This window comes from Eleginops maclovinus, chromosome 5, assembly GCF_036324505.1.
Source record: "Eleginops maclovinus isolate JMC-PN-2008 ecotype Puerto Natales chromosome 5, JC_Emac_rtc_rv5, whole genome shotgun sequence".
NCBI lineage: Eukaryota > Metazoa > Chordata > Actinopteri > Perciformes > Eleginopidae > Eleginops > Eleginops maclovinus.
In genome coordinates, this window is record NC_086353.1 from 24402414 (window position 1) to 24426171 (window position 23758).

At 40.1% G+C, this 23758-nt stretch overlaps 2 protein-coding genes across 11 annotated transcripts; one reads left to right on the top strand and one right to left on the bottom strand.

Annotated features, from left to right (window-relative positions):
• Positions 1–2352: 2352 nt before the first annotated feature.
• On the top strand, positions 2353–13827 carry dgke (diacylglycerol kinase, epsilon). Its single transcript, XM_063882700.1, has 11 exons — positions 2353–3024; positions 3449–3608; positions 3708–3827; positions 4437–4580; positions 4931–5088; positions 5961–6009; positions 6086–6199; positions 6301–6372; positions 7279–7406; positions 8005–8116; positions 9960–13827. The coding sequence occupies exons 1-11, from the start codon at positions 2573–2575 to the stop codon at positions 10176–10178; spliced, it is 1728 nt and encodes a 575-aa protein (XP_063738770.1). The 5' UTR covers positions 2353–2572; the 3' UTR covers positions 10179–13827.
• Positions 13677–22293, bottom strand: LOC134863989 (E3 ubiquitin/ISG15 ligase TRIM25-like). Of its 10 annotated transcripts, none has more exons than XM_063882704.1 (9): positions 21550–22293; positions 20554–20649; positions 20197–20430; positions 18951–19131; positions 18698–18748; positions 18251–18451; positions 14766–14783; positions 14537–14587; positions 13677–14334 (listed from the first exon to the last, which is right to left on the bottom strand). In XM_063882704.1, exons 1-9 carry the CDS (start codon positions 22150–22152, stop codon positions 14267–14269), a joined length of 1503 nt encoding a protein of 500 aa, XP_063738774.1. In that variant the 5' UTR covers positions 22153–22293; the 3' UTR covers positions 13677–14266. The 10 variants fall into 10 exon arrangements, with proteins under 10 accessions (XP_063738774.1, XP_063738771.1, XP_063738775.1 ...); XM_063882701.1 differs by having other exon boundaries at positions 18674–18748; positions 21550–22292; XM_063882705.1 differs by having other exon boundaries at positions 18963–19131; positions 21550–22289.
• Positions 22294–23758: the final 1465 nt, after the last annotated feature.

Below are 23758 nucleotides of genomic sequence, written 5' to 3' on the forward strand. Positions count from 1 at the left end.
ATGACCACTGTTTTTTCTGTAATGCCCCCAGTTTTGAACCAATGTTAAGAACACTGTTGTTTATTTGCCTTTTTATGATGTATTGAAATAATTGACCTTCTTGCAAAGTCCCTCCCCAAATAGCTACACATTGAAGTGCTTCCATGGCAACACTACCTAATCTCTCTTCACATGTGCAGCTGACATAAGCTTAATGAATAATACACACAGCTGTCTTGTGGATCCAAATTGTATTGGGTTTTTTTTGTCAGAACTTTTGATTCATAGATTTTTTTTGTCAGGATATAAATAATGTTTTTCCAACAAATACAAAAAAATCTATGAAATTAAAGTCCTTTCCTAGATTTAAATATGAGTAGGCTTATGGTTGCACTGGGATTCATGGAAGCTTCGAGGCAACATTTCAAACGCATATCCAGAATCATTACTCCACACTCTTTGTATCTTTTGTTTGTGTAATTATTTTCATCGCACTTTTCCAAAGGATCATACATATGTTATGTAGCCTAGTTTCAAAATGTCACCCAAATGATTTGTATTGCTGTATTTGTAACAGTTTTAATCACATTCCTGCCTATGTATCCCCCTACAATGTTTTAGTGTGTTTATTTATTTATTCCTCCTATGCTGGATCGGAGCACTGTCAGTGACGTCTGAAGGGAGACGTCATTGTGCGTCACTGATCTGCTTCCGCATCTTGCTGCCTGTGTCTCGCGCAGTGTGCGCACTAATGGAGCTCAGATTGATTCCTGAGGCATGACCGAAAAGCTTTTGTTTCCTCACTGTGATTATCAAACGTTATGAAATGACGATGCACTTCAGAGCGCATGCGCGATGTTGGGCAGCAGGATGCACATCAGGAGGTCAGGATCAGAGAGGATATAAAAGACGAGAGGTTATCCGTGTTGTCTTCCGCGTTCGCTCAGAAGTCAGCCAGTAAACAGGAATCCAGTATAGAGTATAGAAATATAAAAGTGACATTTAGTTTGTAAGCCTACGTTTTGTTGAAATTGCTGGAGGTCTATAGTCCATGTATTGTGTCTATGTCTGATTTCATTCTTTGAAACATAAAGGCATACCTGCAGAACATTTGTCTGTAAACCATACTAACCTACAAGTAGCTACATTTACTTAATCACTGATGCATTCTGAAATATCCCCTTCTCCACTCCATTTCAAAGGAAACAATTTTACTCTAAGTTTATTTGACTGATGCAGTTTCTTTTAAAATAAAGATTTTAAATGATTCCTTTTTACAAAACTGCAGTGACACCCCTATCGTCTATGACAATGACCCTTTGACAAATATACAAACACTGGGTCGTCACCAGTGCACCAGTGACGTGCATTGAGGACAATGCCTGGGGAGGCACAGATAGTATATTACAAAAAATGTTTTACTGCCGCTATTCATACATTCAACACAAATGAAAATATTGCATTGCCTTACCTTTGCTTATAAATTAAGTCCATTATCCTGTCCTTCTGGACAAAGATGTCAATAACTTTGCTGTTGATGTCCTCTTTATTGAGTTTGAGTTTTAAAACAATTAAATGGAGTTGTAGCCGCAGTGCATTTTCTCAGAGGAGTGTCCTTCCATTGCGGTTGTATGATGAGACCAGCGAGCCTAAATATCATATATAGGCTACGTGAAATACATTCTTTAGAGACTATGGATGGCGAGGACACATGTAATAAAGGGATCTACAAACATTACATTTGTGACCTACAGTGAGATGGTAACAGGCATGCCCTTAGTGACTTCGCTCCAACCAGTTTTTGTGGGGTAAGGTGAGGCAGAGCTCGTCCCTGCCTCACTTATCATCGCTCCCATGAAGTTGTAGCAGAGCTCGGCAAATTTGCCGATTTTGACCATAAAAAGCGATTGGAATCATAGAGAAATCACATTTACAACACAGATCAGTGGAGACATTTTTTGTTCTTATTATTATATTTTTCTTACGTTTTTTTTAACGTTACATTGGTGTGACAGGTGAGGCTCTGCCCTGTATTTGACAGTCAATTTCAACCCTGTTTCCCCTACTTCTCCAGCACTGATGAGGCCATTCAGTGAGAAATCAAACCTTTTGGTACTCTTAGTTCATTTGGTTGCTTTTTCTCATATATATTGCTACTTAAAATACAAGACTTTCACGTGTAATGGAGAATAATTTTGTTCATTTTCCTCCAGTAGAAAGATTACATTGAGTACTCCTGCCATCACTGCTGAATGCATGGATGTGGTTGTGTGCATGTCAACTGTCTGAACTAGGGCACACTGTTGTACTCATGTGCGTTTTCCCTGTTGGTGCAGGGAGTCATCTTGACAGTTAAACACTCTCTGAAGCTAAGGTAGCTCATTGGCCCAACGTCACATCACCGTCTTCTTGTTTATAGCTAGTTCTCCAGAAACCGTGTTAAATCGGAGCTGATATCAGTGGCAGCCGTTTGTGAGTGTCTGTGAACATGCGTGTCGCGGGGAGAAGGTTGCGCGCGACGCCTACCCTCTCTGTTGTTTACATAGACTGATTTCCGCTGTTTAGCATCACTCGTCACTACCGACCAGCAGCGATGTACAAGGAGGGAGACGAGGTGCCGGACGACTGCGGCTCCCGGGAGGAGTGGACGCTGCTCTTCTGGACTTCTCTGGCTGTCATCGTCCCGGTCATCATCACGCTGTGGTGCAGCGCGCAACGCTCCAAGCGGAAAACGCACATGAAGGATTTCTTCCGTAAGAGCAAGCACGGCTGGCACTACACAGACCTGTTCAACAAGCCCACCTACTGCTGCATCTGCTCGCAGCACATCCTGCAGGGGGCTTTCTGCGACTGCTGCGGGGTATGCGCAGACGAGCAGTGCCTGCGCCGGGCCGACCGCATCCTGCTGTGCAAGGAGATCATGGCCCCCTGCGGCCCCGGCGGAGCCATGGAGCACCGCTGGGTGCGAGGAAACGTCCCCCTCGCCAGCTACTGTGCGGTGTGCAAACAGCAGTGTGGCACCCAGCCGAAGCTCTGCGACTTCAGGTAGCGTATGTGGTGCAACTGTATGAGGCCCACTCAAGTGTACATCTGCAGCTGTGTGTGCGTAAAATACATGCAGTTTGCTCGTTTTGCTCCGACAAAGAGACACTGACATGCCTGTATATCGGTATAAAAAGGCTGCTTCCCTTCTGCCCTTCTAAGGCTGTCATAGCATATGGTGAAGCAACAATATTTCCTTTTAATCTGTCTTTAATTTCCTCTAATGGAACTCTGCTGCTCTCTATGCTAGCAGGGCACATGCATGCTTAATCTAATTTTGTCTGACAAATGATTCTGCTAATCCTAATGTGGTCAGGGTCAGGCCTGCATCTCTGCAGCTGGGAAACTTTCAGGGTTCTGTTTCCTCCGCCACACTTTTGTGTAATGTTTTGTTTTTTCTTATTGCTTCGTGTCCTCCTCACTCCAGGTGTGTGTGGTGTCAGAACACAGTGCACGATGACTGCATTGAAAACCTCCCGGACTCAGACCAGTGTGAGCTGGGAGAGTTCCACAGCCTCATCATCCCTCCTCACTACCTGTACCAAGTCAACAAGCTCCGCCGCAGACAGCCTGAGGAGTACAGCAAGGTGCTGCAGGGACACTGTGCTCAGGCTGTGGGTTCTGGTGGTGTCCTGGAGCTGTTTTAAGCAATTGTGTGTGTGTGTTTTTTTTGTGTGTTTCTGCAGCTGGCATCTTCCTGTGGCAGTGGCTGGACTCCAGTGTTGGTCTTGGCTAACACACGCAGCGGTAACAACATGGGGGAGGCTCTGCTGGGAGAATTTCGCTCTGTTCTGAATCCTGTGCAGGTCAGACTCTCTCTTTCTCTCAGTTAGACAGCACAATTTAAAGGAATTGTTCTCCACTGAAACACCCATCTGTATATTAATTACACGCCACTTGTTGCCTTGATTTCTTTAAAAAACAAGTCATAATTGTCCTTGCATGCCTCAGCAGCTAAAAAAGAATCCAAAAATACCTGTTTACAAACTGACACAAGTGGTGCATTATAGTTCAGGTCTCAGTTTTTCAGTGGTATGCTCCCAACTTACAAAAAAAAGTAGTTTCATTAATAACCTTACTATTCTCCATACACTTATATACACTTATACATTTCTGCATAAACAATCCATGCAAGTCTAAAAACCAAGTGAGATTTCAGAGTAATGTGAGTAATTTACTTCAATTCATCAAGACTTTTCTTTGGATTTGTTTTTTCGTTATCCCTGGTGGCATGCAAGAAAAGTTTTCTTTAAGGATTCAAGGTAACACACTGTGACGAACGGATATACAAATGGTCATTTTGGGTGAAAATATTCCTTTCTCCTTTTGTATGCCATCCTTTGTTTTAAAAGCCTGGTGATGAGTCTAGATTTAAATTCTACTCAAATCATGATTCCAACCTGTCTCCTCTCCAGGTGTTCGACCTGTCTGAGCTGACCCCCTCCAAAGCCCTGCAGCTGTGCACCCTGCTGCCCCCCGGCAGCGTCCGGGTGCTGGTGTGTGGGGGGGATGGCACGGTGGGCTGGGTGCTGGATGCCATTGATACCATGAAGCTGAAGGTGGGAGGGGTTTCTAGCTTTTTATTTATGGATATTTGATGTGGCATATGTATAGTGACATACGTTTCTTGCACTACTCTATTCTACATTTCTTCATGCACTATTTTTATAGTTTATTTTATTGTTTTATTCATTCATGCGTTTATTCCGCACATGGCAATTATTATAAAACAAAACATGTATCTTTTTTACGCAGTTTTTATAGCCCATGATGTAAAGGAGCAGATGGAAGACAATCTTATTTGACCTGAAAACTAAATAAAAACGTTTTTCATTGTATAACTACACTGTAGCTCCTGTGCAGATGACAATACAGCCTTTGAATTTGTTCCAATACTTCTCTTTGTCAGGGTCAAGACCAGTTTATGCCACGGGTGACCATCCTTCCTCTGGGGACAGGAAATGACCTCTCCAACACTCTAGGGTGGGGTGCGGGGTATGCCGGAGAGATCCCCGTGGAACAGGTTCTCCGGAACATCCTTGATGCCGAGGTGGTCAAAATGGACAGGTGGGTCAGTCAAGTGTCCCGCACTGTGATAACAATGATCAGCATAAACACTATTTTATTAGAAGTGGCCCTGCAGGAGGATGGTCCTGGCAGGAATTCTCTGTGTAAGAAGCTTGAGCGCAATGCATCCTGGTACATGTAGGCACTGAATGTAAGAACTCTACAGGGAAAAAACTGAAGCGTTGACTTTCATTTAATGTATTATGTCATCAAATTTCACATAACTGTATTGGATTAGTGGAAGGCAATAATATTAAGTTGAACCTAATATGTTTTATTTAAACTTAATATTATTGCTTTCAACTAACCTAATAAAGTTATGTGAAATGTGTTGACATCATACATTAAATTAAAGTCAATGTTTTCTGTTTTGTACCTCCTACATCACTATCCCATCACTGAGGAATGTATTAGAATCAATCAGGATCAGAAAAAGTTATTTATCTCTGGGGAGATTTGGATTTGTGACAGTCTTCCTAAGAATACCCAAAAAGAGAAGTTAAAGTAACAAGTGCAATAAAAGATTAACAAAAAAATGTGCATTTGGTATTACAATGTAAAAATACATATGTAAACATGTTTAAAATACAACACATACAATGAAGTATTAGTATTTCTAAGAATGTTGATAATGAGAACCTGAGATGAGCATTACAGTCATTATTTTAAGTGATATTGGTATTGCACACTTATTACACATGAAATAGGGGGCAAGTTCAATAACAGGCACATCATGGGAAAGCTAATTCTGGTATTTTTTCGACTACCTTTAAAGGCATCTTTATTACTTTAAAAAAGATTCACAATTCCTCCACTAAAATTGTGTCCATCTGTATTTATGAAATCCTTGCTAATGCTCTGTCTACTCTCAGGTGGAAAGTGCAGGTGGCTTCAAAAGGCCTGTACTTTCGGAAGCCAAAGGTGAGTTTGAACTCTTACCTCACTTCCAGATATGTAGTGTGATTGAGGCCCTCACATATGAAACTTCACTCCTCAGGTTCTGTCCATGAACAACTACTTCTCAGTGGGGCCCGACGCTTTGATGGCGCTCAACTTCCACACACACCGCGAGAAAACTCCTTCCTTCTTCTCCAGCCGCATCGTCAACAAGGTTCGTCATTATATGGAATTGCATTGCCCCTGAATATGCTTCTGTCTCAGTCACAGTGATCATACTAATGCCTACCTTTCTGTCTGTGTGTTCCTCCCCAGACTGTATATTTCCTGTATGGCACCAAAGATTGTTTAGTGCAGGAATGTAAGGATCTGGATAAGAGGATTGAGGTATAGTAGCTTTGTGCATGTGGGTCGTCATGTTCATGGTCTCTTAGCCTGTGCAGTTCAAAAGGACAATCGCACAGACTCAAACAATGTTTCGTTATTTCTGATGTTCTTGGCTGAGGATCACTTACTAATGGCCTCAATTCTTCATCAGGAGGATATCTGCCTCTCAACAAGCAGTTATAAGAAATGCTTTAACATGGCTGTGAAACAGGGGTGAAAATAGAAATGGCGGGGCAGCCTAGCTCTCTTTAATCTTTAAAAATGGAATGGCTTGGGAAGTGGCTCTGAATGGTGACACAGCATGACACTTAGCTGCAGCGTCCCGGGTTCGATTCCAACTGTAGGACTGTGTTTGATGTCTTTATCTCCGTCTCCCCAATGCCATACTGCAGCTGCGTTTATCTGAGAAGAACAACTTTTGATTGTTTAAAACCCCATTGACTTTGAAACGAGGGAACCAGAAGTGCCAAATGACTAAAAAACAAATTTATGGCATTTAGTACATAATCCTCTAGCCCTTTATTTCTTCTCTTCCAGTTTGTGATGCTATGCTATGCTATGCTATGCCATGCCATAATATAGGATTTACTTTATTGATCCCAATTTGGGAGTTTTTCTTCGTCACAGCAGCATGTAAACAAGTCATTGCAAATAATGTGGAAATGAAAAAGAGTATAAATTAAAATAACATAAATATAAACTTAAAATCTCAAAATTAGAAAATAAAACAAAACTAGAATGACAGTGAAAGATATATATCTGGGGACTATCTCTGCTATTGACACTTTAGTGTGTGTGTGTGTGTGTGTGTGTGTGTGTGTGTGTGTGTGTGTGTGTGTGTGTGTGTGTGTGTGTGTGTGTGTGTGTGTGTGTGTGTGTGTGTGTGTGTGTGTGTGTGTGTTGCAGTTGGAGCTGGATGGGGAGAGGGTGGCGCTGCCCAGTCTGGAAGGCATCATAGTTTGCAACATTGGTTACTGGGGCGGAGGCTGCAGACTCTGGGAGGGAATGGGGGATGAACCCTGCCCCCCCACACGGTAAGACCAGCACTGGCATAATTTCATCATCCTGTTCGGCGATATTAAACTCTTTTACTTTGTGTAAACAGATGCTTTACAAATAAGCACAGGTTGAGAATATGTATGCTCAGGATTTGATAATCTGATAAATACCTAAAGACAAAGCAGTACCGTTCAATCTTAACTAATGAGCTGTTCCTACAATTATTCAATATTTTTTGATCTATCCAAGTGTAACCTATTGTAACATTGTGAAAGATTGCATTGGATTTCTTGTTTTTGATGGGTGAAATAGAAAATCTAACTATTATTCTTTGGCTTTGCATTCAGTTCAATGTCCAATAAAAAAATCTTGAACATATTGTATATATACATTTTCTTAATTATTATCATTATTATTATAATGAAAGGATCAGAAAGGCAAACCAAATACACTAACTTTTTAACAAATTTTCCTCATAAAGTGGAACCTTACTGTGAGCCTCAGTGAACGCATCACTGAAATATCAGAAGCCCATCTGAAAAAAGGCAGAATTTATAGTCATTGTTTATGCATTTGTACAGTATATGTGTCTTTATTAAAAAAAGCCGCCATCTGTCCTGTCTCACCCTGCAGCCTGGACGATGGTCTTCTGGAGGTGGTGGGTGTGTTTGGCTCGTTCCACTGTGCTCAGATCCAGGTCAAGCTGGCCAATCCGGTACGGCTGGGACAGGCCCACACTGTCCGGGTAAGGAAATATTAGACACACACACACACACACACACACACACACACACACACACACACACACACACACACACACACACACTAAATGGTCCAGCAGCAGTGCTTCCTGTTTGAGTGGATATGGTGAAACGCAATGAGGGAGTCATTCGTTTTCACTGGTATCGCTCGTCACAGCACATGAAATCTAATTTTGAACTAATCTGATTATGTTTCGCTGCCCGGCCCCTGCATCTGCTCATATCCCTTGCTTTTTTACACACCAACAGACCAACTTCTTCTGCTCATTGAATTGTAATCCCGATGGATTTGTTTGGATTTCTGCAACTCAGATTGTATGAGGTTTATTGGAAATCAATAATTTGTGTGTTTGTTATATTAAGAATATTTATACATGATCTCAAACCTGAGGTGAATCTGAATTAAGTCTGTAAAATACTCAATAACACAAGCACAAAAAAAGGAATCAATCAAAGCAGCGGTAGAGCAGCTCCTGTGTTCCGTGAGGTCAAATGACTGGTTGTATTAATGGAGTCTGGTGGCTCTGAAGAGGTCATAGATAACTGCTTGAGTTCCCCTTTAGAAATTGATGTGTGATGGCAAGGTAAAGCAGTGAAAATAATCAAAATTAAACAGATATTCTTTTAAGGTCGGTCTCACTTTAGGTGGCTGAAATACGTTTAGCGTGTGTGTTAGTACTCCTGTCTGTTTCTCCAAAGTGGGGTCATGCAGACCGCCATCTACTGTAGGAACTACACTGAGCATGGATAATACAGCCTGTCTCTTTAGACCCTTGAAGAACAATGGGTTCTTTCCACCGCAGCCTTAGTGTGACTATAGTGACCACAGGAAGCAGAACATGGAAAAAGGATTTGAACATTATTTATATATCTTGCATAGATATGTACAAGGTTATCAAAAAGTATTTCTGCTAATCAACAGTGAAGGGTTGAAAAAGGAAACAAACATTGTGAATAGATAGATGGATCCCAAATTGGGAAATTATTTTGATACTTTTAGATTTCTTTGCATTCATATCAGATTAGTAAATGATACGCCATAGCAGTCAAAAGATTAAAGATGCTGACATTCTGTTACTGACAGAGAACTGCATCAATAGATAATGAACATAGATATATGTTCAGTATTGAGTTTTTTTTAGAGAATACTACAGCTCCAATTAATATGTAAATCCTTTTCTTATACAGAACGATAGTTTCTATAAAATGTGTTTTATTGTAAAGAAAAAACGATTCTTCATCCATTTGCTGATTCCTTCTCAGTAGGCCCAATTCACAGCAATGTCTCTTTAAGGCCGGATGCTTCTGATTTAAAAAATAAATATGTACTTTTGATTGTTAAATCTAATTGAAAAGTATATCTATATTTGATTAGGTCATCCACTGCAGCCATAAAACATGACAAGCGGCAGCTATTGTTGCATGATGAGGTAGAAAATAATGTTGAAAATATTGTATATATATCTTTTCTTCATTCAACAAGCAAGTTGTGGTTTAGTTAAAGCATCAGAAAGGCAGAACTTTAATGTTTATAGCAATTAATATCATTATTGCATATTTTACTCATAAAGTGAAGCCTCACTGTGAGCCTCATCTCATACGCCCATCAGAAAAAAAGGCAGAATTTATTATATTGTTTTTTTATAAATGTGTCCGTCTCGTTCCCCCCCGTGTTTTTTCATGTCACTTTTATAATATATTCTCTGACCATATAAAAACGTTTCCCAGCCGAGACCTAAATATAACACATCTAGCTCCAGTTGAGGCGCTAACTGCAGTATTGGTTGTCTTTTCTATAAAAGTCCTTTCTCCTCCTTCCCTCTCCAGCTGGTTCTCAAGAGCTCCAAGATGCCCATGCAGGTGGACGGAGAGCCATGGGCCCAGGGTCCCTGCACCATCACCATCACCCACAAGACCCAGGCCCTCATGCTGTACCACAGCGCCGAGCAGACCGACGATGACGACGAATCCAGCGCCTCTGAGACGGAGAGCCCCACCCCTCACGACTCGCCAAGGCCCCTGGGGCCCGCCTCCGCTCGTGCATGACCCCGCACAAACATCATGTTATGTGAAGGTCCTCTTTCCTTAAGTTTCTACCTTTTTTCTGCAGTCAAATTTCTCTTAATCCTTCACCTGCAGTGTATATTCCTCTTAAATTTTTGAACACACTTCCTCAAATGGCTTTGATGAAAATATGTGTTCCCGTGTAATCATTTCATATGTTTTAAGAGAGTTTGCAGGGTTTAGAATGCTTGGTTTGGAAAAATGGTTAGTTATGATTTATTGACTGCCTTTTATCTGCACACTCCACAATATTTGTTACCTATAGCTTAGCCACTTCCCTGGCCACAGGTGGGACAGTCAGGGGGAGGTGAATGTTTTGGAGAAACACTGCTGTTTATTTGCACTGATCCTTTGTGCCATAGACATCTATAGTAAACTATACTGTATTTATTATACTGTATTCACAAATGAATGCCCAGTGTAGCCCTGCAGGTATCAGTGAGCCATCCGTAACAAGCTGTCCAGGTTCAAACCCCCACAAAGCCATGTGTAAATCCACAGCAGGGGATAAGCATTGAAATAGAACGGTGTTGTCAATTATGAAGAGGAGTTTTGTCTTCATGCAAAGCTTTATGGCCATTTATTTTACTCCAGAAAGAGCACACGTTCACATTTCAGAATATCGGATTATTTCAGGATCACAGTTTTTATTGTCTCCTGCTTTTGTCACCTGTGTTAAGGCTTTGAAATATGTTTGTTAGCCCGAAGGTCTCTGAATCTCAGTGGAGCAAGGCCTCTGTTACAACTGCAATGTGTTGTCAATCACTGTTCATGGTTGTTGTTTTGTTTACTTCATGGTGCCCTGTCTCAAGTAGTTCCAAAATCTACTAGATTGTACTTAGATACAGGAGCTACAGGAAACAGCAGACCTTTATTTTGAAAGTACTGCCATTTAACTTGTCGGAGGATTGCTTTTTTCGCCTACTTGTAAAGCCTTTTGTTTTTCCTCTTCTTTACATAGTTCCTCCTGTTTACATCGTTTGTGTTGCACTGTTTTGGCACTTACACTGATAAATACCTTACACTGCTTAGGTTATAAAAAAGATGCTAACCGTTGATGTTGTTGCCAATAGTGATAACTGCTGATGAGATTAAGCTGTCCTATGTTGTTATTTTCTTTAAGTAATCCTTCTGCATCATTTGTGCATTACCAATGTTCACCACAAGGAGGCAGGTTAAAGACATTTCTGTAGATAGGTCCAGAAGAGTTGGTCCTTTACTTAAACCTTTACAGTTTATTAGTAATACCGTCGGGTACTTGCATGTACTTCTCCGTGTACTGTTCAGGTGACATTGCTCTAACTGTCGAGTTTTCCTAGTGGCATCTTTTGTCTTCTCTACATAATGTCTGCAGGAGGTGTTTTGGGTTTCTGCCTATAAGTAGCCAACTTTTATGGCAATGAATTAGGGCTGCAACTATCAACTATTATAGACAAATTGCCCATGATTTAGAAAATTCACTGTTTAGTAGATAAAATGCCTGAGAATTGTTAAATAGGTCCATCCAAGTTTCTGAATTCCAAAGTCATTTTAACAAAAAACCCATAAATATTAACTTGAATATGATATAATACAGAGAAGTTGCGTACATCTCAATCCTCAAAAGGCTGAAAACAGCATCTTTCGCATTGACATTTTATTCAACATGAATCAATGGCAAATTAATTGCTAATTGATTTTTTATTTCCATCAAATGGAAATATAATAAGTTGACTATTTACATTGAATTGATGCAGCTCTAAAATGAATTTCATCCTTTGAGGTAGTGCTGTTTGGTGTATAATGCGTGTCTGTTGCTTACAGCCATACCAGGAAAGCCTGAATGATGTTAGTTTTACTTTCTTATGAACCTGAAGCTAACTTGCTGCACATGATGCTGAACAGGGGTCCGTTGTTGGCCGGGTGATGCCTCTGCTTTTGCAATATGCACCTCCTTGGCAGGTAACCAAGCCTCATGGTCTCATGATCACCCTGTATTTGTTTGGTGAATGTCTGATTGCTCAAGGACACCTTTATAACCTTTTACCTTCTCATCCATGTTTACCAGAATTGTGTGTGTTGTGTTGCACTGACTTAGTGTAAATGTAACTGGGGTTTATTTGCAGGTTTTTAGCCACGCTAGCAGCATGGTTCTGATTGGAAACCTGTTTAGGGTTAAATACCTAAATAATTGTTGGATGCACATTGGATACAGATATTGCTGCTTCTCTGAGAATTAATCCTAATGATTGTGTTGTATTTAGTTAAAGCCACCAACATGTCAAAAATGTGTTCTTTATGTAATTTCTCTTATTTAAGATGTAGTTGGAGATTAATGTTAAATAGCATGCTAACATGCTACATAATAGTCTTATACAACTTTACTGTATGCATGAGAGCACATACCGACATGCTAACTTTCCACCTTAATCAGAGGTAGACCTTAACACCTTTGTGTTTTAGCTCAACATGCACTAATACATATTTTTATCTTATCCAAGTGAAATTGGTCACTGGTAGTGTCAGACCCAGAGAGAACTATCGCCAACTCCCCTAAGGGTAACACAGCCCTTTAGCATCTTTCAGTTCATAGTTTTGCTTTTATGGCATCACTATTTTGGCTGAATCTCATCATTCTTGTTTACAGCAGCAGAAGGAAGCTGTTTTCAGCACAAAAAGCTCTGATAACTCCCACTGTATTTTCGCTGCCCAGCACGAATGGCACACAGGCAAAGCAGCACCTGGCTAGTGGCTACCTCTTTAGCTTAGTGGTAAAAGAGATGCTACAGGCCCAAACTGGGTTACAAAAAGAGAGAAAATTGGAGTTATGAGTTTTGAGGTTGCCAAAAAGATGACTTTAAATGAATGTTGCTCAATGTCTGCTGGATGTGTAAGTAGGCTTTAGTTTGATCATTTTATTTTGCACTAATACTTGATAAAGCCATGATGTGTCAAACGTTTTAGTTAATGTGGCCAAAGCCAAAACCTGATTTTAAAGCTTTGGTCCAATGAAAGTGGAGGGTAACTGTTTTGAATTTTTTTGTGATACCACAATGACATTTGTGTGGGAAGGATTAACAATTGCAAGCTGTTTTCAAACCATCAACATGCGTTTCCAGGCGTATCATGACTATTACACCTTACAATCTGGCTGGCGTGGCTAAAGACCTATACTTGTTTTCTTGTTATGTGTTGAGGGACATGACTGATGTTTTTGTATGTTTTCAAACCTGTCAGTGTATTATTTTTCAAATCTTGGCTGATATAGCAGTATTTATATAGAATCCATTCATCAAAGAAAGATTCACTGTGTTCTGTGTACCGAATTGCTTTCGTTAATAATGAATATATATTTGAATACTTTTTTCTGCGGTTAAAAAATAAGAGAACCCTAATGGCTGATAGGAATGTCCAGAAAACCATTCATTTCACTTTGACTAAGATATGTTCTTAGGAGCAAGCCTTACGTGGCCTCTGCTGAACAGGACTGAAACACAAGTGTTCTTGGGAGAGAACAAGCTTTTATTGGTAACAATCATGTAATCATAGCTGTTTACAAAAATGGTAGGATTTGGTGAAATGGATTTTGACTGAAATGAATGTAATGATCTTTTGATTTTAAACACATTCCCATAAATATTTTCATATATAAGCCACATGTGTGTCTGTGTTTTATTTAACATGTATTAAAAATGACTGCTGCTATGAGCTCTCGTTAGATGTCACAGCAGCCATAAGCTCACACTTGCATTGTAATAATGGGATATTATATACAATTAACCAGATGTTGAGATGAATGGCTTTCAAATGTAGTGTTCATTACAATGCAATTGCTACCGTTCTCCTTCATTTACACATACACATTTTTGTCATTTAAAAATAATCTAAATGACTATCAAGTAAACAACACCAAAGGCTGGCTCTGTGAAAGTGTGTGTATGCTGTTGATTTAAGCTACACAATAGGGCCTTTTCCTGTCATGAGAAGTGATGATTACTAATCTCCACTATATCACTAGTCTTTTTTTATTAGGCTGTGTGTACTTTGTAGTTGATTTCTCTGGAAAAAGGTGGCTTCTGTGATTGTTGTGTTTACTGGTGTCTTTTCTTATTAGGCTTATTTCTTCCTCGTGCATCTTGTAGCAGCCTTCTGTCCTGTTCTGTTGAAAAAAAACAAAAGGTTTCTTTATCGTAAGCTCATAGTGTGAGAGTTGTTGTGTAGGAGATAACCTTTTTCTTAGTAGGAGAAAACTGTAATTTAGAAAACTGATCTTGTATTTAAGTCATTAACAAACAAGATCTTTTTTTTGGTCTTACCAATTAGATCACTTAAATTCATTACCATGTGATAGTTGAACATACCTAAATCCTTGTAAGTCCCAGGGCCAAAAGGTGAATTTCCTCCATAAGCTCCTAGAACACATTAGATGGTATCATTATAGTCTTTTTTTAAATGCACATTTTAACTGTTACCCCAGTACTGCACCACCAAACGACGTAGCACCAATTTGAGGAATATCTTGAAATCGAGTAAGGGTTGGACCATTCATTTGAGTTTCTTGATATTAAGTTTCACCAAAAACCAACTTACCTAAAATGCCAGGGTTATCTGCAACAAAGTTGAACATGATTGGCTTCACTATTCTTTCTCAATCCATATTCAACTGCAAATGATGATAGTGATGTCACTATGTTACAGAAGTAAACAAAGGTGAAACGCAAAAGCGGTAAAGGTATCACTTATAAGACCGTGCAGAGAGTATGCAGCCTCATGCTGTGATGTCTTTGTGTTTTTTGACCTAAGTTATGAAAATATGTATTAAAGTACTGACACGGATGTACAGTATAACGTATGTAAAAGTGCGACAAACCAGCGTTAAAGCAGATAATACATTTGTATCGTACTTTATCATAGTTTCACCAGGTAATTGACGAGTGTGTCATGTGCTTTTCCTGCTAGCGCCTGTCTTGTTACCACGTATAACCAGGCCTGGTGCCATGACCAGGAAGGACCAGGTTCTCCTACAAATGTAATATGTAATGTCAAGCGCTTTGAGCACCTGGAAAGGCGCTAAATAAATAAATCCAATGAATTATTATTATTTATTGCAAATCAGTTTGACTATTATTATTGTTTTACAAGTCACACTTTAATGCTATGACCTATATGATGTTAGATACTACGCCAAATCCCCCAAAAACGATTATAAGTCAAATACACATGTAATGTAGACTATTTGTGATGAGCCCACATTTAGACCAAACATTATTCAACTCCTGTCCCTGGCAGGCCGAATCAATGCTGATAAGATGAATGTCTTACCAACATTTCTTTATTTGTTTCAATGTGTGCCAGAATTGATTAGAAGAAAATTCTTTGTGACCCATGACAAATTTATCTCAAAGTTTATTTGGAATAATAAACCTGCAAGAATTTGTAAGGCTTTTTTGCAAAGGCCAAAGCAATCAGGGTGGCTTTATCTAACTTTGAATATTACTACTGGGCTGCTAATATTCGAAGCATGTTATTTTGGAAAACGTCGTTGCATAAACAACAACCATGCTGGTTGGTCACTGAAGCCTCATTTTGTAAATTATCTTCACTTCCTGCTCTCTTGACATGCCCCAAACCAGTAGAACTCTCTGCATATAAAAATAACCCAACACTTGGACATTCCCTTAGGATCTGGGAACAGTTTATGAAAAGATTTGGACTTGTACCAATGCCCCTCTCAGCACCAATTGATCAAAATCATTCCTTCCCCCCCTCACTGCAGGACTTGGCTTTTAAAATCTGGAAGGCAAAAGGTATAAAATCTTTTGGAGATTTATATATTAATGATACTTTTGCCTCATTCACCCAGCTGAAGCAGAAATATAATCTTAATAACAACCAGTTTTTTAGATATCGGCAGGTTAGAAACTTCGCTCGAACTAACTAGTTCAGTTCCCTTATCCACCGGATAAAACCACATTCGACCATATTTTGGACATTAACCCAAAGGGATGTGGTTGCTTAAATATATAATTTAATTTCGCAACTTGACTGTCCCTCCTTATCTATAATTAGGGGCCTATAGGAAGAGGACCTGCAGTTACAACTGGACGAGGACACATGGGATTCAATTCTAGACAAGGTCCACTCCTCATCTATCTGCGCACGGCATGTACTCCTGCAGTTTAAAATTCTCCACCGTCTTCACTATACTAAAGCGAAATTAGCCAAATTTTATCCTAATGTTAGCCCCTAGGTGTAAAAATCAAGTAGGGACTCTTATCCACACTTTTTGGACTTGTCCCCGGCTTTGTAAGTACTGGGAAGATGTATTTAAAACTCTCTCAAAGGTATTTGAGATCCCTTTCAATCAGTCTCCGCTGACAGCATTGTTTGGAGTGGTGACTGAAGAAGCTCACCTTCCAAAATATAAATTAAATGCTATTGCTTTTGCGTCTCTGATTGCTCGACGGCTAATTCTTCTTAAATGGAAGGACGAAGCACCACCCACACATACGCACTGGATTAGAGATCTAATGCAGTTTTTGCAACTAGAGAAAGTCCGGTCCACTCTGAGGGGATCAACTGATACAAGGCCTGGCAGCCGTTCATCACACAGATAGAGAACTGCAAGCTGGATTTAACAATTTGAGGGTGATTGTGTTTAGAGCTGAGTGTTGCTGAAATGTGGGATGCATCAATTCTAATTGAATGCATCTGATTTATTTTGTGTTTTTTTTTTCTCTTTCATTTTTGTTTGTTTGTCTGTTTGTTTTCGTCTCCATTGTCAGAAATTGAATACATACCGCTTTTATTCTGTTTCTCAAAATGATCTATGTATTAATCATTCACTTTAATGTTTATTTAGTTGCTTGTTTTCTTTTGTGATGGGACGGGGGCGGGGGTGTATTTGATCTGTTATCTTGGCAGTCTGGTTGAAATCTTCATTGTAACACATGTAGGTATTGGACTGCTTAACGACATTCTCTGTATCATTTTTCTTTGTAAGATGAAACATTTCAAAATAAAATGTTTTAAAAAATAAATAAAATAAAAACATTATTCAGAATGTCACGCAAGTTTGTGTTTGTTACACAGGGAGTGTGCAACAAACACAAAGTGCTGCCTGTTTGGAATTTGGATTCTGTAGCCGGCCTATTCTGTTTAAAAAATAAATCGACATCAGAAAAACGTTTAAAAACCCTTAGTTTTAACTTTTTAAACCTAGCACTTCTTAAAACAATTTGTTAAGGGGATTTAATACAAAAGGGAACGGAGTGTCAAGCTGTATTGGCAATGAGCAATGAGTAGACTATTTCCATATTCATTTGATCTTCTGCTGTTCATTGCGTAATGGGGTGTCGCTCTTTATGGTGTGAATTTGTTTGCTGCTAGGTAAGAGGTTAGAGTTAGACAAATGTAAAGCCCAAGCAAGGCTGTTGCCAGGGCCAGCCTTTCCTACAGGCCACCAAGGCGCCCGCCTAGGGGGCCAAATTGATGGGGGCTCCCTCTAGTGGCGCCCTTAAGCATACATCTTGTTGCTGTCATGTTTTTTGGTGTGAATTTTGCCTTTACAACAAGCTAATGCATGCTGATGTTTACCGGTGATTGTGCCGACGTGCACACAATGCACGGTTGCAAAAGAGGTTTGTATGTTGCTGTTTGGGCGTATTTGCGAGCGGAGTGCGTCTTTACGCAATGCTATTGGCCTGTCCGTTTCAATGGGTTTTAATTTATGCCGGTGCACATGAAGTTTTTTGTGGACCCTCCCTTCAAAATCACAGGCTGGCTCTGCCCATAACTCAATGGTGAGTTGTGTATGTGGGCTGAATAGTGTGAGTTAGTTTGTTTAGCTGGTTAACTGCAAGCAGTCTTTTGATATTTGATGTTTAATGATAGTTTGAGAATGTGTAAGAATGTTTAGACTGAGACATTACTTATTATACTGAGCCGAGAGTATGTAACCATGTTGCAGTCATGTGCTTTTGAGAAAGTAAAAGGACTTTATTTTAAATGTATGCAGCACGGATGTCCATTTTTGATGTGCAACGACATTGTGTGTATGATTGTATCTTACTCACTTGTCTGTTGTCCTGCCATAAATGGAGCACTCAAATAAGGGCCTGGTGGCTTGGCCCCTCTATACTGGGATAGACTCCAGCCTGTCACTGGGCCCATGAAAGAATTCGTGGGCTCATTAAAAGGCGTTAGTAATGGCTGGATGGGTGGACGACCCACACTGCGGGACCTGGGCGCTCTCTGCTTTTGAGGCTTGGTTACTTCTGAAACAGGTGAGTCAGAAGACATTTTGTGAACCCACATTCATGCACTAAATATTAACACTTCAGAGATTCGGAAAGCACAATACACATGTATATATTGACAAGAAGATATCCACAAATGTATTTTATGTTAATAAATGCTACGTGCACAAATATGTGTGTGTGCTTATCTAACGCATGACAGATGTTTTATCATAGGTATAGTTATAGAGATGAACATACTAGCTTCCGGCTGAGATCCAGTACCTTTAGTATCCGGGGTACTTGCAGGTCCTGAGACAGTCTCTGCTTTTTCCCCTGTGAACATTAAATGGACTGCATTAGAACATCTGTGGGGTAATGATTACACAAGGGACAGGTGTTTTAAGCTAAGCAAGTCAAATAGTTTGAGAACAACAAAAACATTTGCATTTGATCTCCAACAAAACTCGACAGGATTGACTTAATTATCATTTCATAATGCGTCACAAAACATGAAATATTCCACTTAGCTATGTACCTGTATATTCACCTGGTTTGAGTGTCAGTATTCGGGCCTCAACAGGGTGTTTGAGGATCTCTGCCAGGTGCTGCTTCAGAGCAGCAGAGAAGGCTTGTGTTGCTGTCACCTTCTTTGAGTCCAGGTTAATTTGAGGCATGTGGGGGTCAAACTTTACAGCCTTCGGTAAGTTAAATGAAGCCTGTGAGGAACAACTTGTTTAACAATCACGATGTTGCAAATGTTAAAATATGTAAGTTATATATTTATAAACAAAAGGTACAATGCCCGTTCAAAACATGAATGATCAGAATGGGCCAATTGCTTCGGCTAGAGTGGATAATTGAATTATGTACAAGCATGAGTAAGGATCCCTTTAATACACTACCATTGTGAACATACTGCGCGGTGTGAAGCTGATGGGATGATCCGAGAAAAACAAAGAATAGACATGGAAACAGTGAATCCTATCTTAGTTAGATATCATGTGATTTTTGCTTTAAAGAAACTCACTGTATTTGTCATTTTCAAAATAGTTGCTTATTCACTTTTCAGTACTCATGTTTTCTGCTGATTTATAACCAGGTAGAAGGCAGAAACATATCTGGACTGTGTGTGGTAAATGTGATTCATTATATCCAAATTATGACAGGGATATTCTGCAGTACTGTCTGAATGAATCAAAAACGTAACGAATAACCACCTTTTCTGAAAAAAGGTGGTTATAAAAAAAAAATAAAAAAAATAAAAAAAAAAGTCCAGCAGTGGCTCAGTCAGTAGGGGCTTGGACTGGGAATCGTAGGGTCGCCGGTTCAAGTCCCCGAACAGACTTGAAATATGGAAAGTGGACTGCTACTTGGAGAGGTCCCAGTTCACCTCCTAGGCCCTGCTGTGGTGCCCTTGAGCAAGGCACCGGACACCTCCAATCCCCCCTCCCCATTGCTCCCCGGGCGCTGCACGATAGCTGCCCACTGCTCCTAGTACTAGGATGGGTTAAATGCAGAGGACTAATTTCACTGTGTGTGCTCTGCTGTGTGCATGCATGTGACAAATAAAGAGGGTTTCATCCTCCGATTCTATCTATTCTATCTATCTGTCATTTATTTTTAAAGAGCAACAGCAAAAGAAATTCCAACCAGAACCAACCAATCATTTTGGACCAACACTCACTCAGTAAAAGGCCCAACATTTATTTACATCTCCTTATTTATTTGCTAACCTAATTTCCCTGCCCCGGCTAATTTTCCTGTGACATTGTAAATCTCACCTGTAGAAAGGCCATGGTTTGGGATTGACTCAGCAGATTATTGATGGATTCTCTGGCTTTGGTCATCTTCTCAGCATTCACAGTCAACCTCTTCATGTGCTCCTGAAGTTTCGCCTGGCCAATCTCCAGCTCGCTTTCCACCTCATGTTGAGCATTCTGTTGTTCTTGGACCAACATATCCCGGATCTGCTGATACACAGCTGCCAGCACTGCCTTTCTTTTGGTGGCTGCATCCTAAGCAAACACCATGATATACAGGAACCATTTAAAGGACACATTGATGTGGTGTAGTTGACATGAAATCTCCATTTGTAAAGGAATTAATTTCTATTGTTTTGGTAAACTTGAAAAATGTACCTTCAGCTTGCTCTGCGTGTCATTCATCTGAAACATTAAAGTCTCGGTCTTCTCAATCTTCCCATTCAGCAAACCCAATTTTTCTCTGAGGTCGGACTAAAAAGACAGATGTGGAACTTCAATACACAGCCTCATTTTTCTTCAAATATTGCTTGAACACCATCTGTGTTTTTTCTGCAAATACTTTAAACATCATCACTAGAAGTACCCACATATTAAAAGGTAGATGAAAGCTGATTGTGATGCAGTAATGAAAAAGGGGCTGCAATCATGCTAAGAGCTTTCCATGCTCCGCTCCATAATAAACACACTTCTACTTCCACAGGAGGCAAAAAACGGAGAGACATCAAAACAAAACAATAATAAATAGTTATGCTGGTGTTTTATGTATGTATTTATAACAACTGTTAAGCATAATGCAAAAGTCATGAACAACACACATTATTTGTTTCTGTTTTGTATAATTTATGCAGTTTATCTGAGTTTAAGAGTATAATGTGTTATAGAGACTTTTACAACTCCCTGTACAGTATGTGTAGCTAGCTAAGCACGAAGGAAAAGGGAGGAGCAGCTAACCTGGCTAAGGTGACAAACTTTGCATCAGCACATAACGCTAACTTATTAACAGGTTATATTATAGAATGTGAAATATGTCTTGGACCTTTACCGTATAACCTGCCAATATAACTGCTTTTTTTAATAGTTTATCAAGATATTTTTTGTTAAATAATTATGTTCTTTTAAATACTCTATTTATTTATACTTTTTGTATTTGTGACCAGGCTTGGCTGTGTCTGTCTATATGCTAAGCTAAGCTAACCATACAATATAAATATATTCATATAGCCTAATTAGATTCTATCAGGAGAATACCACACACACACACACACACACACACACACACACACACACACACACACACACACACACACACACACACACACACACACACACACACACACACACACACACACACACACACACACACACACACACCTTTTTCAGGTTCCTCTGCTCCTGTGGGGACATAAAGGAGCAGCCTTTGTGGACCTGCTGGAGGCAGAGGCTGCAGATGGGACGGCAATGTTGGCTGCAGAAGAGCTCCATCAGCTTGTGGTGGTCCGGGCAGATGCGTTCGGACAGGTCGCCAACAGGCTCACTCAGCTGGTGGACTCTAAACGTTGGGTTTTCCCGGTGAGGCCGCAGGTGCTCCTCGCAGAAAGAGGCCATGCAGGTGAGGCAGGTCTGCGCCGCTTCTGCTTCCATACATGTATCACAGCGTATGACATTCTGTCTCCCCTCTTTGCTGTCCTCTGCTGTCCCCGGTTCGTCCTCGCTCTTGGTCGTCCGCTGGTTGAAGGTCTCCACGACAGTGCTGAGGACCGTGTTTTTCTTCAGCTCCGGTTTGGTGGGGAAGTGGGTCCGACACTGAGGACAGCTGTACGAGTCCTTCCAGGTGGCGAGGAGGCAGTCCTGGCAGAAGTTGTGTCCGCAGGGTATGGTCACCGGGCAGTTAAAGGGACACAGACATATGCTACAGGTCAGCTCTTCCTCCAGACTCAGCAGAGAAAACTGGCTGTGGTCACTCTCCGCCATCATGAAACGTCAGTGTGGGCTGTGAGGGAGAAACGAAACTTAACTTGTTTATTTCCGGCAATATAGTGTGTGTCATCTCTAATATGAGAGAGAAACTCATGACTTCTGACGAAGCAAAGTTCTCTCTCTCTCTCTCTCTCTCTCTCTCTCTCTCTCTCTCTCTCTCTCTCTCTCTCTCTCTCTCTCTCTCTCTCTCTCTCTCTCAGATGTACGTGTGTTTGTGAATAAAGCCAATGACCCCTGACTGATCGGGCGGTGACCAACCTGGGGAGGAGTCATTACACCAATGAATTTGTATTACAAGGACTGCATGCATGTAAATCAATGACAATTCAATAAAAATGTGACAAGTTAGCAGAATCAAATTAAATTATAGCCCACTTATAATATTGTGGGGTCTCCTATAAACATAACAAAATAGTATACACATACCTTTTTAATAAAAGTCTCCTATTTGCAGGAAGAAATAGTTATTTAAACACCTATAACATACATCTAGAATGTGCGAGTTATGTTAAACAAAGAGTACCATTGTTATAATGTGCCCTAACACTGACGAAGAGGCCTTATGGTACTTTTTTTTTAAAAGTCAACGTAAAAAATATCTTATCCTAAACATTTAGAGAACAATTCTTTAAAGAAATTCCTAGCTGCCATTTTAATTGCCAGCCTTTTCAATTAAGTCTGATGGTTTTTTGTTTTTGCTTGCAGTACACTTGAGTCAGTCACTTATATTGTGATGAATCATTCGTTAATCTGTAGTTACTACCTATTCTGATATGCTTATACTACATTATGTAACCTTTTACATTTACCAAAACATTTTCCTCATTGCAATGTAGACAGACTATAGTGACAAGCTGAATGTGGTTTACTTTGTACATTAACTTATACCAGACAGGTGGCCTCAACATCATCTTTTTATTCAACAATGAACAATTGACAGAAAAAGAACAGAAAAGAAATCAATAACAAAGTGGGATAATAAGTCACTGCAAAGTAGTCTTAACAAGATAATAATGAACACACACACAGCACGCAAATGGCCTCACTGGCACTCCTCAAAAAAGGCAAATTGTTTTAAGTTCCTCTTGTCAAGTAACTCCCCACAGAAATGGTCATAATGTCTTTAGGATTGGAAATCAAAAAGGAACAGTTCTTTTCCACCAGGAGATGGGTTTCTTCCACATTCGTGCCGTCATCCGATCTCAGCTCTCTTAAGGCTCTCTTCTGGCCTTCCCCGTCCATCCCAATCACCGCCGGGAGGGAAACTCTGCTGTTAAACGATTGTGTTTGGCACCATGTTGCTGCCGCGATGGCGTCTCTCAAGAAAACGTATTGATCCTTGAAGAAAACCACAAAGGCATGCAAATAAAACTGCTATTACTGAAGGGTTTTCAGTGATAAGTACTCAACAAATCATCACAACTATTTTATCTTGCTATGCATTAAGCCTTCAGCATTACACACACAGAGTACATACCAAGTTCCCAGGTCCCAGTTCGCTCTGCGATTGGTGTTCAGTATTGTCTAGAAAAAATACAGATCGTGGTCTGTAATGTCAAGTTATGTAAGGGAATAATGGCAGTAGTAGTATAGGAGATCAGCC

Bases quoted from the DNA above. Each gene is read 5' to 3' on its own strand.
- LOC134863989 (XM_063882701.1), bottom strand. From the start codon at position 22,152: ATGATGGCGGAGAGTGACCACAGCCAGTTTTCTCTGCTGAGTCTGGAG. The intron at 20,650-21,549 runs GTGTGTGTGTGT...CTGTCTTTTTAG, and splicing joins AGCAGAGGAACCTGAAAAAG to TCCGACCTCAGAGAAAAATT. The intron at 19,132-20,196 runs GTGAGATTTACA...TGTTCCTCACAG, and splicing joins AAACCATGGCCTTTCTACAG to GCTTCATTTAACTTACCGAA.
- dgke (XM_063882700.1), top strand. From the start codon at position 2,573: ATGTACAAGGAGGGAGACGAGGTGCCGGACGACTGCGGCTCCCGGGAG. The intron at 6,200-6,300 runs GTTCGTCATTAT...GTTCCTCCCCAG, and splicing joins CCAGCCGCATCGTCAACAAG to ACTGTATATTTCCTGTATGG. The intron at 7,407-8,004 runs GTAAGACCAGCA...CTCACCCTGCAG, and splicing joins GAACCCTGCCCCCCCACACG to CCTGGACGATGGTCTTCTGG.